General features: G+C 38.3%; 1 protein-coding gene across 2 annotated transcripts in view; it reads right to left on the bottom strand.

The window, feature by feature from the left end:
• Nell1 (neural EGFL like 1) overlaps nt 1-14,763 on the bottom strand; it is an 801,023-nt gene that overhangs the window by 618,614 nt on the left and 167,646 nt on the right. For both annotated transcript variants that reach the window (XM_048788493.1, XM_048788492.1), the window contains exon 5: nt 4,320-4,416. In XM_048788493.1, coding sequence (XP_048644450.1) covers nt 4,320-4,416 — 97 coding nt within the window. The remainder of the gene's footprint in view (nt 1-4,319; nt 4,417-14,763) is intronic.

Genomic DNA, 14,763 nt, shown 5'->3' with positions numbered 1-14,763 from the left:
TTGTTGTTGTTGCTTTGGTTTTTGGGGGGTTTTTCCTTTTTCTTCCTTTTCCAATTTTTTTTTTTTTTTTTTTAGTACCAGGGTTTCTTAACCACTGACCCAGCCCTTTTTTTATATATATATTTTATTTAGAGACAGAGTCTCAATATGTTGTTTAGGTTCTCACTAAGTAGCTGAGGCTAGATTTGAACTCTCAATCCTCCTGTCTCAGCCTACTGAAGCACTGGAATTGCAGGCATGTATCACTGTGCCCAGCAGAGGTTTTGAGTCTCACTATGCTACTCCACCATCCAGGGTGGTTTTAAACTCCCAAGCTCAAGCAATCCCCCCTGCCTCAGGATCCTAAATACCTGAGACTAAATAAAGGAATGCATCACACTCAGCTTGATGGAGGTGTTTTTAAAATCACATTCCTCAAACACTTAAATTTTAGAGTTAAAGATGATTTCTATTATTTTGTTCTTGGTATAGTTTTTTAAATGCAAACATAAAGTCTAATATTAATCCATTCCTCTATTCTTTTCCTAACAAATTAAAGGTCTTAGAACACTCTAAATTAAATTGTCCCCTACTATAATCTTATTGCTACCAATATTTCTGATTTTTTTCTTAAGTTAAGTGAGAGTATTATTATTTCTTCAAACAATGATTATTCAGGCTCATGCCTGCTCTCAATTTTTATTTGTTCAATTTTTCTTGTACCTTATGTTTTCCTCTAGGAAGTTTTTCAAATGAAGATCTATTGGTTCTAAACTGAGAATTTTGTCTGTCTACAAATGTCCTTATTTCACAGTCATTCTCAAATAATAATCAAGCTGTGTATATGCCCTTACATTTGAGAGTCATTTTTCTTTCAAAAAATTGAAAATATTTTTCCATTGTCCTCAGGCTTCTGCTTTTGTTATTTAAAAGCCAGCTGTTCAATCTATGTTATTCTTTTGTAGAAAAATTGCTTTTTCTCAATGGCTACTTCTACTAAGATCTTCTCTGTGACTTTGGGATATTGCAATTTTACCACTATTTCTAGGTGTATGTATCTTGATTTGTATAATCAGTTATTAAAATAGTCAAAAATTCTGCCAGGTGTGGTGGCACATGCCTATAATCCCAGCGGCTTGTGAGGCTGAGGCAGGAGGATCATGAGTTCAAAGCCAGCCTCAGCAAAAGTGAGGCAATAAGCAACTCAAGAGAGACCCTGTTTCTAAACAAAATACAAAATAGATCTGCGGATGTGGATCAGTGGTGGAGTGCACCTGAGTTCAATCCCCAGTACCGCATCCCCCAAAATTCTTCTACTCCTTGCATCCAAATTTAGTAGTATGATTTTGCTTACCACCACTTCAAGACAGATTGTCTATTTCTTTACCCTTTGACTCTGTATTTGAAATATATGACTTTATTTGAACAATAAAATGTTAGTATATGCAATCAAATAAACAGCCTTGAAAAGTACCAGCATATTAGGGCTTGCTTTCTTCTTATTCTTTTAATCTCAAGGCTGCCATGTGAGTAATCCTGAGTTAGGCCACTGGAGAATGAGAGGCCATGTAGGGAGAACTGAGGAGCACCAGACAACAGCCAGCCTACTGCCAGAGATGCGAAGAGTCCCTAGATCATCCTGCCACCCACTGATGTGCCAGCTGACCACAGACCCTTGAGAGCATCCAGCAAGTATCTGCTTAGACAAACCAGACCAGAAAAATCATCTAACCAAAGCACAGAATTAGAAGCTAAGCAAAGTGGCAGTTCTTTAAGCATCTGTTTTCTAAGCCACTTGATAAGCAGCAACAGATAACATACGTCTTGATTTCATTTTATTTCCTATAATGAGAATTGATTTATTAACAATTATACTCATAATATAACCTGTTTTTCTTTATCATCATCTGGAATTTTAATATATATGTAATATGAATACATATTTATTATACATGAAATATATAATACACACAAACGTACATATATACACATTAAACAGATGTGTAAAATTTTTATAAACGATTTTTCTACATTTAACCTCTTTCCTATTCTCTTGTCTTTTACACTGCACCACTATTGGGGTAATAACCTTTATAATACTTTTCATTTCATGAATGCCCTCCCTACTTAAGTCTAATCTGTAATTTAGCAGTTTCACTGAGATATTTTTGGGGGTTTTGTTTGTTTGTTCGTTTGTTTTGTTTTGTTTTGTTTTTGGGGGGGTTTGGTTTGTGTTTGTTTGTTTTGCTTTGATGACTATAGTGTTCTTTTCTAAAAGTGCTTTTCAGTTCAACTATTCTTGGTCATATTTATCATCTCTAGTCATCATATGTTCTTCAATTTACTGTTTTGTTTCTTTAAACATTTTAAACATATGCATTTAAAAAATTCTTTGCCTACTAATCCCAATTTCTGCAGCCCTTGAAGGGCTAATTGAGCAATCACTGTCACTCATAATGGCTTACAAACTCATCTTTATGGACCTAATCTGTGGGCACCTTATGAGATCGCATTGAAAGTGACATTTTCCAAAGCCTTTTCTAATCAGGAATTTCCAGGTACCAACAATCCAGGACCACTCTAATACAGCTGATTAAGCTTCATAGATCAGGTTAATCTAGGGGTCAAGCCTACGTAAAGATAGGGCCAAGGTTCAGTTTTCAAAGAAGTGTTATTCTTTCTTATCTGGAGTTGAGATGGAGTCAGGCTAGTTATTGAATGACTTCCCTTTGCTATATAGTAAGCTTTCTCTGCCTACCCTATCAATGGAGGTATAGTTTTCAAGGTTCTAGATTTAGACCAGAAGTTTCCATACACATCCCAAACATACATGTACTCTAAGACCTTTCATGAGAAAGGTCCACACAGGTTGTTGAAATTTAAGGCTCTGAAATTTTCCTACATTGCTAATGGAAATGCAAAATGATTTAGGTACTTTGTAAAAATAGTATGTCACTTTCTTATGAAGTTAAACATGTACTTAATATATGACTCAGCCATCCCAGACCTACATATTTACCTTAAAACTTTTGCTCACACAAAAACTTGTATGCAAATGGTTATAGCAGTGTTATTTATTATTGCTCCAAATTAAAAACAGCCCAAATCCACCAACTGAGGAATGAATAAACTGTGTTTACAATAGAATTGAAACACTGCTCAGCAATAGAAAAGAACAAACCACCTATACACACAAGACCCAACATACATACTTACATAATTACATATATAAATGATTTCATTTATGTAACATTCTAGAAAAGGCAAACTTCAGGATCATAAAACAAATCAGTGGTTGCTACAGGCTTAAATTTGAATACAAAGGGCATATGGAAATTTTGGGAGGTGATGGGATGCTTCTTCATCTTGACTCTAATAGTGATTATGAGAATACAGGTTTTCCAAGGCTCATAAGACTAGGTATTTAAAGGCGCAAATTTTACTGTATGTAAATTATAGCCTAAATTTTTAAAAAAGGAAAAGGAAACATCTCATCCTCTAAGTTTCTAGTATTGGTGGACACCCTTCTGGTTTTCTTTCTCTTCAATATATTTGGTCCCTAAAAGATTTTCCTTCTTACAAGTGCAATGATGAGTTTTAAAAGATTTCTGTTGTATTTTATCCAGACTTACAAGAATTTTGAATCAAGAGGATTTTTAGATTATATCTGGTCTACCATATTGCCAGAGGCAAAAGTCTGTCATTCTTTTAAAGAACAAGACTATCTTACAATTTCACGGTGTTTTCAATTCATTTTATCGCCATATCCTTGTGTCTTCTTGAAGTACAATAATGCAGTTATTGTAAAACCCTCTTGACAGGCAAGAAAAACAAAGCTCAAAGAAGCTGAGATTGGGTCCTATTTTAAATATATAGATAGAGAGAGATTTCTATCCCTAACTGAATTAACATTATCTTATTGGTTCTACAACCAATTCAAAGATTATCATATTACTTTAAGTCCCCCAAATCAGGCAGTTAAGACACATTCTAAGGATCAGCTACATTCTGGATCACCCATGCCTGAACATGCCTAGTGCAGTAAGCTGTGTGACCCTTGGACATGTCACTTAGCTCTCTGCCTGGTTGTAAGCTATCTACTTTATAAAGTCATTGTGACAATGAGATGAGTTAATTCATGTCACACAATAGAAAAGCATGTGGCATACAGTAAGTGTTCAATTATCATCAATAATTATGCCATGTCCTTCCCACTAATGTAATCAATACACATCTCCAGCAACATTGAGAATTAAGCATCATATGTGTTGTGTGTGTGTGTGTCTTTGTGTGTGTGTGTGTGTGTGTGTGTGTAAATAAAATAGAAAGTTAGTGCTTACTTTGAATAAGCCATGCTTTTGGTTTCGCTGACCAAGCCATAAATTGCTTCCTGGGGGAAGGTTGGTCTCTGGAGTGTCTATCACACGTTCATAAATCCTGCAGAGGCAAAGAACACAGTTACAATAGAGAGGCTGAAAGCAAAACCAAAAGGTGCACATGCTGTTTGAAGTCCTGCCGCATTAGCTGCTGGCATGGACAGATGGAGACACGATATGGTATGCTTGAAATGTGAATTTCAAGGAATGTGAATGCAGAGATCTGGACATATTATCTTGTCCACCCTACCTCCTGCCTTTTGATCATCTCCCTTTTGGCAGAGAAAGAAGAAGGCAACATTTTTGTCTACTGTGAGCAATGAAGTTGATACAAACCCCAAGAAAAGCAATTTTATTCAAATGATAAGGTGAAAACACTTAGGTTCTCAGAATGCAAACAGATCAACCAAGTGAAGACAGAAGGTAATAGTAAAATCAGGAAAATAATCCTTATCTCCCTGGCTCCAAAGTCCATGGACTTTCCATTGTACCTACTGTTGCTGGGCTTGGTTTAGTTAGCTGTTACTCATTTTTATAGTAACCTGAGAGAAGCCCTTAACCCAGTGGGCTTCAGCTTCCCAGATGATCACATGCTTAGTCTACAAAATCCAGTAACTGAAGTCATTATCCAATCAAAAATCTTTATTGGCTGGGCATAGTGGCACATGCATGCAATTCCAGAAACTCAGGAGGCTGAAGCAGGAGCATTGCAAGTTCAGGACCAGCAGCTTAGCAAGACCCTGTCTCAAAATAAAAACCAAAAAATAAAAAGGGCAGAGAATATAGCTCAATGGTAAACTGTCCCTGGTTTGATCCCTGTACCATGCACACACCAAAAAAAGACAACTTTTTAGGTTCCACATTCCACACTAAGCAGCAAGAAAATAAAGCAGTAAAATTATAAAACCATAAGGTCCACCAGGCAAGGTGGTGCACACCTGTTATCCCAGCAGCTCAGGAGGCTGAGTTAGGAGGATTGAGAGTTCAAAGCCAGCCTCGCAAAAGTGAGGTGCTAAGCAACTCAGTGAGACCCTGTCTCTAAATCAAATACAAAATAGGGTTGGAGATGTGGCTCAGTGGTCAAGTGCTCCTGAGTTCCATCCCTGGTAACCACGCCCTCACAAAAAAAAAAAAACAAAAACCCACAAGTTCCAATCTCCATTCAACAAAAGGGAGGTTTTTCTTCACATTCTATAAGTGAAGAAAATCTTCATCTGATACATAATGGGCATATAACTAATGCAGAAGAGTCCACAACTCCAGGATCTTTGAAGATTCCTTCAGAGCCTGCCAAACCACTGATTGTCTGTTTTTCAGCCCCACCCAAGCCCAGTTAATCAGTCACAAATTCTTATATTTGTTCTCTCTTTAGAAATGGTTACTGCAATCACCAGCTGATGACAAGTCTCCAGCTCATTTCTGGCAAATACCTCTCCACACCTCAAGCTCAGAGGATTCCCAGGGAAGATGAACTGTCAATCTCAGTTCCATGTGCAATCTCAGTTCCTGCCTGTTCCTGCTTTCCTCAGTCTCTTCACAGAGCAGCTGCAGAGAGTTCATTCCTCAGGTGTGTCCAGAGGTCAGGGTGATTAACCCATGTTTCCTGCTGTGAGAGAGCTGATGGCCTCCTGCCAGAGGGTGATGTATTCCTCCAGTGACTCTCAGAAGGAAAGTGTGGTGGAACACAAGATCCTCCACTTGTGTGAAGCAAAATGAATGATCGCAAGACTGGGGCAGTTGGGAGCTGCCTGCCACTCGGCAGCCTTATATCTTAGCTTCATAGCCCATTACTCTACTATCCCCTGGAAACCAACAATATCTGGAAAGTATTGTCAGGAATATGAAATGCATCAGATCTTTCTCTACTAATTATCTTTCCATTATAAAATGAAACTCAAAATATAATTAAAGGAAAATATTTCCCTTAAAAAGACAGTCTGTGTTTTCTTCACAGCAATCCAACCTTTCTTTGTTAGAATGAAACAATTTATCAAAACTGCTTTAACAAAAGGCCTTCTATATTCTTCCTCCTGAAAGGGACCCCCACACACACACACAATACTAGTTAAAAAAAATTAGAAACAAGTCAAATTTACCACAAAAGAGAAATGCATAAGTCATAGTAGAACAGCTTGAAAGAATTTACTGCAATCATTAAGAGTGATAAATATGTAGGTTATGAAAAATGGTAAACTATATTCAAAATAATTTTCACTGGAGAACATGGAATGCAAAATTATTTATGTACTATGGAGATAATGATGCAAAATTTATGTTCCATGTTGGTAAATATGAGAAAGGCCAGAGAGAAATAGAAATCACTGTATTTAGGAGAAGATGCAGAAACAATTTTCTATAAGGTTGTTTTACTAATAAATTGAAAATGTCAAACTATTTACCTTAACCTTCATTTTCAAACATTTGCCTCTCAGAGAGGAACTTTCAGTTTGAAATCTTTCTTTCTGGTGTTCAATATGCTAGAAGATGAGCTCCAACGAGCAGAGTAGGCCCTTAATCAATGTTTATTAAGTGCATGAGTGAATGAAGGACGGAACAATCTAAAAGATCAACTTCGTATCCTGCCTTGTCTTCTATAAGCATAATAGCTCCTTGTGCCTTAGAAATGGTTGGGGAAGCAAACATCTGAGGCCCACCACCAGCAGCTAGAGCAGAACAACCCATGACACATGCGTCAAGGTGGTGTTCCAATTTCCTCTGTCATACAGCCCCCACCAGGACCTCCTTCTCATGCCAAAAAAAAATTTAAAAATCTGCTTGATGCAGCCTTCCTCTAGCTCTGCCAGTTCTTTCCAAAAGGCAACTCTCACTAGAGGATTCCACAGAGCTGGGATAATCAACCAACTAGATATAGTTGCAGCAACAGAAAAAGAGTTTTAAAAACATGGTATTTTTTTTTTTTAAGTGGAGGCAATGTAATTGAGAGGAAACATCTGGCAAACCTATGTTGAATGACATTCCAGAAAGTAACTGCTTATCCTCTTAAACATATCAATGTCATGAAAAAGAAAGATGAAAGAACGGTTGCAAATTAAAAGAGTTCAAAGATTGGGCTGGGGATATGGCTCAAGCGGTAGCGCGCTCGCCTGGCATGCGTGCGGCCCAGGTTCAATCCTCAGCACCACATACAAGCAAAGATGTTATGTCCGCCGAGAACTAAAAAATAAATATTAAAAATAAAATTCTCTCTCTCCTCTCTCTCTTAAAAAAAAAAAAAGAGTTCAAAGATGCATAAGAGCTAAGTGTAAGATGGAATCCTGGATTGGATCCTGAGGCAGGAGAAAGAGTTCCATAAAGGACATTACTAGAAAAAAAAACAGTGAAATTTAAATAAAATCTGTAGATATAATAATATTGTATTGACACTCAATTTCCTGATTTTAGTAACTAAGAAGTGTATATTTAAGTGACTTCTTATATAGTGTATATTTAAGTGTCTTCTTAGGAAACAGAAATTATGGTATGTAGGGGTAGAGGGTCTTGATGTTTGCAATTTATTCTCAAAGGGCTCAAAATAACAATGTGCATCTACATAAATACATATACATATAAATGCACATGCATTATTTTTTATGGAGAAAAACACAAATCTGTATAAAGAATACATGATTATTCTTTGTATTGTTCTTGTGAATTTTCTGTGAAATTAAAATTATTTTAAAATAAGAAGTTTTAAAAATACATTTTAAAAAGCCCCCCACAGTTCTATAACTTGTAAACTAAAAGACACACATGCAAAACAGTATTATTATCTATCAGCCAAAGATACAGACAGGCTTGGGGATGTGACTCACAGATAGAGTACTTGTCTAGCATGCATGAGTCCTGAGTTCAATCCCTGGTACTGCAAACATTTTTTAAAAACAAAGATACACATGGTGTTTTTCTATCACATGGCTTCTGAGAATGGTGAGGCAGGGAAAAGTGAATGACATGAAACAAGGAAGGGGTACTGCTCAGACCAGTGCTGGTAAGATGCCATAAACTAATAAATAGGACTATCACATTCCTACATGTATGCCTACACAAGAGCAAGTCATGCTGTTCATCTGCTAGACAAATGCATTCTGAATCTTGACCAAAAATAGTCTGCTGATCCCTGAGGTACAGTCTGGGTGGACTGGCTCTTGTAAACAGGCATGTAGGGCACAGTGATGTGCCACATAAATTTGGTATCAACCCAGTCAGCTGAAATTAAAGATCAAAGCTACTATAGTAAACTCCTTGCTCTTCAGTCTGGTAAGGAATGGAGCCTTCTGATACACACGTATTCTGGCTGATGATGTTTCCTTAAAATCTGCAAACTTACCACCATTTCACCCAGCTATCCCACTCCTCAGTCTACACCCAAAGGATTTAAAATCAGCATACTATAGTTACACAGCCATGTCAATGTTTATAGCAGCACAATTCATAATAGTTAAACTGAGGAACCAACCTAGATGCCCTTCAATAGATGAATGGATAAAGAAACTGTGGTTTCTTTATCAACATTCAACCAAAGGCTGAATGTTCTGATAAGTGGATGCTGATCCATAATGGGGGGGACATTGAAAAAATGGAGGAATTTTGATGAGGCAAAGCGAAGGAAGGGGTGGGAAGCGGGTATGAGGATAGGAAAGATGGTAGAATGAGATGGACATCATTACCCTAGATACATGTATGACTGTACATATGGTGTGATACTACATTGTGTACAACCAGAGAAATGAAAAGTTGTGCTGCAATTTTGTACAATGAATCAAAATGTATTCTGCTGTCATAGATACCTATTTAAAATTTTTAAAAATTATATTGGTAGAAAAAAATCCATAAACTTCTGACTCCTATAACATACGTGCCACTATCCTGGCTATGGGGATTCACACAGGCAAATATAAGATGGCCAAGTCCTAGCAGGGTGTGCTGGCTCATGCCTATAATCCCAGCAGCTCAGGAGGCTGAGGTAGGAGGATCAGGAGTTCAAAGCCAGTCTCAGCAATTTAGCAAGGTCCCAAGCAACTTAGCAAGACCCTATCTCAAAATAAAAAATAAAAAAGTGCTGGGGATGTTGCTCAGTGGTTAGGCACTCCTGAGTTCAATTCCTGGTACCAAAAAATAAGATTGCCAAAGTTCTTTCCTTCAGGGCCAATGCCTGAGACCAAGAGACATCATGAATGTATGCACCTTAATTTTCAATATATTATGTGCAATGCTTCATGGTATCAAATAAGAAAGGGAAAAAAAGAAGGCTGCCTGCCATAGTCAGAGAAAACTTTTCAAAAAAGGAGGTGCCATAGGCAAGTTTTGAGTGAAGAATAAAGTAGAGCTGGCATGGCACATGAACCTAGTGTGTGCCAAGTCTTGTACTGGGGCTTTCAGTACACTATTTCACTTTATCCTCACAACACCACTATCAGGTGGGTTTTCTTGGCTAAGCAAGGTTAAAGCACATGTCCACAGTTAAGTAACCTGTAAGCAACAAAGCTAGGACTTGAACCCAGATCCCACAATTTGTGCAAAGGCCACCTTCCTGTTTCGCCTCTCCAGACCAGGAAAGAAGAATAGTCCCAGACACAGAAACTGCATCCAATCTATTATTTCCCAAAGAGTTAAAGTAATAAGAATTGGAAATAATACCTGGTTGCAATAATAGTAAATACTTGCAGAACAAACAACTGAATAGATATAATCTTCCATGGCTGCTCAGAAAGTACTTAAAAATTTGGTAGTTTTTAAGCCAGGTCTGAGTGGAAGAGGATATGATCGGTACATCCTGATATGCCGGTATGTTCTCATGCCACATACAGGCATCTCGGTTTTTTTGTTGTTGTTGCTTGTATTTTTTTTTCCTAAAAGGGCAATGTAAAAACTCATTCAAATAAATTATAGTTCCTAACTTCACTTATCAAGAAGGAAAAGGGGAAAGAAGTTCATGAGACAAAGCATGTGACCAAGGCTGGTTCACTCTCCCCAGGTCCATGGATTTAGCCAGTTGATTAGTTAGTAAAGGTCCATAGTGAGCAAGGCATTCTATCCCACCCACATTCTTCTTTCAGTTTGGCCTACACATCCATTTTTATATATTTTTGTTCATAATCCTGGCTTCCCTATATGTTATTCTTTACTGATCTGAGACCCTCCCCACTCGGATGACACATTCTCCCATCGCTCAGCTTATGGCACTGTGCCCTACTATACCCTGGGGGTCTCTGCACTTGTATCATGGTGGGTCTTCCTTTTCAGACCTTGCTACCAGGGAAGAAGGAACTGGCTTTTCCTGGCATCACAGGACCTAGCACTTTCACCTGCAAGCTGTGCCTATACTTCCTGACTGCTACTTCCACCTATTATGTGTTGATCTGGAAGAAAAGGAACCCTGGCCACAGCATCCCTGCACCTGTTCAGTGGTCTTCTCTACCTATCTGATTGTCCTATGTAAAGTAGCTCCTAACCATCTGGTTGCTCTGGTGACCCCAGGAATCTGTAGCTTCTTTATCAAGATTCAGTGAGCAGGTAGTTAGAGCTACTCCATGTAGGGTGAGCAAGGATCAACACAGACAACTCCTCTAAATTAGCTCTTTGCTGATTGACAGTCTCCTCATACCAGAGTAGAAGCACCTTGAAAGCAAGAACACTGTTTTCTTCAATCCATCATTTCAAGTGTCTGGAAAAGGGCCCAGCCAACGTAGGTGACTGCTCCATGTATTGAACAAATGAATGAACAAATATTCTCTGACACTACCTTCCAAATAGGAGGACTATAGTCATTTAGTTACAAAAGCCTTACTAGGGCAGAACTTTATGATGAGCAGCTCACAAAACTAAATAATCCTGAATGAGAAGAGAGGTAGTGAAACTCAACACTTTACATTATTCAGATAGTCCTGAAGGAAATAAAAATGAATGAAAGGTGATAACCCTTTTCTTGTGTATTCCTCCACCATCCCCATCTCGTGAGGTTTACACAAGAAGCTGGAAAGAGCAAGATGAACCCGTCTTACTGTTTTTCACACAGAAAAGAGATAGGGATAGTGAGTGTAAATCTATCAGGCAGACAACTCACAAAACAGGAAAGCCAGGTAGATGTATTTCAGAAAGAGAAGGAAAAATAGTCAGCAACTTGAAAATTAATTAGATCAAGTGCAATCCTTTTGATAAGCGAATGATTTACAGCTTAAGTTGATTACATTATAATCCGCCCAAATTTATCACGTTCCCAGAGGCTGTCTGACACAACTAATGCATTTACTCTACAACCATCTAAAATCTCCCTTTCTTTTGGCTGAAGAAAACCTAATTCCCACTTAGTCACGTTTCTGAGGCTTTGCGCTCACTTGAGCCATTAAACAAGGTACTGCCTATTAAGCTGTATTGGTAGAACTGTGGGAAATTTGCATGCTATTAGTATCTATCAGCAAAGTGTAGGCATCTCATTTCTAATACAATACCATGCAAAATTAAATATCCAGTCAAATACAAAACTTGCTTAGGATGAATGAATGCTGCAGAGTAACTGATACACTCCTTGTGAAAGTAACTGAATCCAAGACTCACATAAGGAATTCTCTTCACAAGGCATACCCTCTCCTATTTATGACTTTGGTTAAGAATATCCTTGCTGGCAGGTGTCACGTCTATTTAGAAGGACAGTCAATATTCTATGAAGAACTTGATTTTTCCATTAAAAGATAAAGCCCTCAGAGCTCTACACAAAGCTATGTGATGGTTCAACAACACTACTTATGAAGGAATATTGGATTTTAATTTATTTGGACAAAGAAAGGCCTCTGAAGGGACTCCATAGTACCTTTCCCAATTATATAGAAGAATGAATTTCCAATGTAAATCATGTGAATCGACATGTATTATGCCCCTGTTCAATAAGACAATATGACGCCCAAATGAGACACTAAATGAAGAGGTTTATCTTAGGTTTTGCCTGAAATTGAAGTAAAGCTCTCACGTGCCTCCCAGAGAGGAAAGTTGCGGTGGCCTTCCTTTGCTATGCAAAGCCTCGTCTTCACCACCTTTTATCAGCATGAGTGAATATCAAGGTGCTCCCTGGAGAGATTTTCCTATGCAGAGCACAAGAGAATTCCCATCTGATTCCTAACATGGCGATGGGTGACTTTGAGTGCAAGGCTAAGCCCCTCTTCTGGCCTTATGCTAAAAGAAGGATAAGGCAGTCCTTTCCCTGTTGGGCTCACAGGGCAGATGTGAGAACAACAAAGTTCTTGAGCCCCACCAGAAAAGCAAAAGAAATCTCTCTGGTGTCACAGGCATTATTCTTGACACCCGCAAATGGTGAACATTCAAACCATAAGTCATTGCAACTCTACACAGGGGTTCCTCAAAGCTAGCCTGCTGTGACAGGGTGCTCTTCCAACTGTATACTGATTAGTTACTTGTTGAATTTCTAAGTCAGGTTTTCCTGGCTGTTGTAAATTATTTGCTAACATGGAATACATAGCACACAGGGCTTGTTCCAGAAGGACATGAAAGAAATGCCCCCAAGAGGAGCCCTGCAGTCCCCTCCTACCATCTGTTTAACAAACCCAGATGACACTCAACAAATGACAAAATTAAAAACTAACCTCTAGCATTATACAGGAGAAAACAGACTGCACTGGAGACAGGGACTGTGCAGATGAATACAGTATGCCCCCAACAGGTAAGAACTGAATTCCCAGCTAAATCCATTCAGAAAACAGGAGGGAGGACCTGTGGCAAAGCTCAGTAGGCTTCCAAACTGTTCATTGCAGCTGATTGCAGAGCAAATACAAATGCAAACAAAAAAGCAGAGACAAAGATGAAACCTGTAAGGAAGATGTCTTTGGTGTGTTAAATAGGAAGGCCGCAGTATGCAAATGAGATTAGCAAATACTGCAGAAAAGACTTTGCCAGAGCAGGATGTGAACAAACTCCAAACAGGAGAAAGATCTTCTCAGACATCAGTCTACTTGAGGCCTGTTTCATTCACTTAGAAAACACTTGTCAAACTCATGCTTTTTCCTGCTTATCAACTAAATTTTAACTATATCCTTTTTCTCTCCTTATCTGGACCTCCAACTCAAAGATGATTTCCGTCCTTAACTGTATTTTTGTCTCTAATACCTCCCTTCCACTAGTTCTTACCAACCATTACTTTCTTCCTGAAATGCATAATCCAGATGTGGATTCTGTTTTGCAGATCAGGGTCAAATAAGCTTATAGAAATTTGTTCCATTGAGGGTTTACATCTGTAATTTGGCAGAATAACAGATTTGAGCTTCTTGAATCTGCAGGAAAATATGAAGCTGACATGATGGCTTCACTCATAAAAGAGTTAGCATAACACCATCAGGATTAAAAGAGATATTAATAGGTGGGGAAGAGTACCAACTCAGATAAGATAAAATTGAATGTGGAAAAATGAAAGTTTCAATGCTTGGGGTAAATATGCTCCTTATAGACTCAGATCTAAGGGGTCAAACAGAAATACATACTGGAAAAAAAATATTAGACCTTTTGGTCAACAGTGAACAAAGATAAGGATGTTATACCACAAGAAGGAGGTAATTATCTCATTCTAGTCTGAGTCAACTTGCCCAGAGATAATCACACTAGAAATTTCAATGACATATTTCAGAAGGAAACAAGCAAGATTGTGAGGGCCTCATGAGCCAAATCCATTGATGAATGGTTGAAGGAACAGAGATGTCAATCTTTAGATTAAGGGAAATTTGATAAGGTCTTCAAATATTTGAAGACTGTCTTATAGAAGTAGGATGAAATTTGCTGATGTCACTCAAAAGAGTGAAGTAAATATCAACAGGTGGAAGCTGTAAGGTGGTCATTTTGACTCAGGGTAGGAAAAATTTTCTAGCAGTCTGAGCTGAATACACAAATGTCCATTCTCTGCAGGGTGTTCCATCAGATGAGAGAGGACCACTGAACAAGTACAGAAAACATCAAACCTGGAGAGACAGACTGCCTCAAAAGCCACAAGAATCGCCTTTAGAGAGTATTTACCACATGACAGAAGTTTACATACTTTAAAATTCTTGCAATAACTCTAAAAGACAGATACTGCTGTCCTCAAACGACAGGCATGCAGAACTTAAATGACTTGCCTAACTAGAGCAGATTATGCTAAGTGAAGTTAGCCAATCCCTAAAAAACAAATGCCAAATGTCATCTTTGTTATAAGAAGAGCAACTAAGAACAGAATAGGGAGGAAGAGCATGAGAAGAAGATCACCATTAAACAGGGACGAGAGGGGGGAGGGAAAGAGAGAGAGAAGGGAAATTGCATGGAAATGGAAGGAGACCCTCATTGTTATACAAAATTACATATAAGAGGAAGTGAGGGGAAAGGGGAAAAAAACAAGAGAGAGAAATGAATTACAGTAGATGGGGTAGAGAGAGAA

This window comes from Marmota marmota, unplaced genomic scaffold (assembly GCF_001458135.2).
Source record: "Marmota marmota marmota unplaced genomic scaffold, marMar, whole genome shotgun sequence".
Taxonomy (NCBI): Eukaryota; Metazoa; Chordata; class Mammalia; order Rodentia; family Sciuridae; genus Marmota; species Marmota marmota.
Note: the sequence above shows the minus strand (reverse complement) of the source record. Positions and strands in the feature narration are given on the sequence as shown.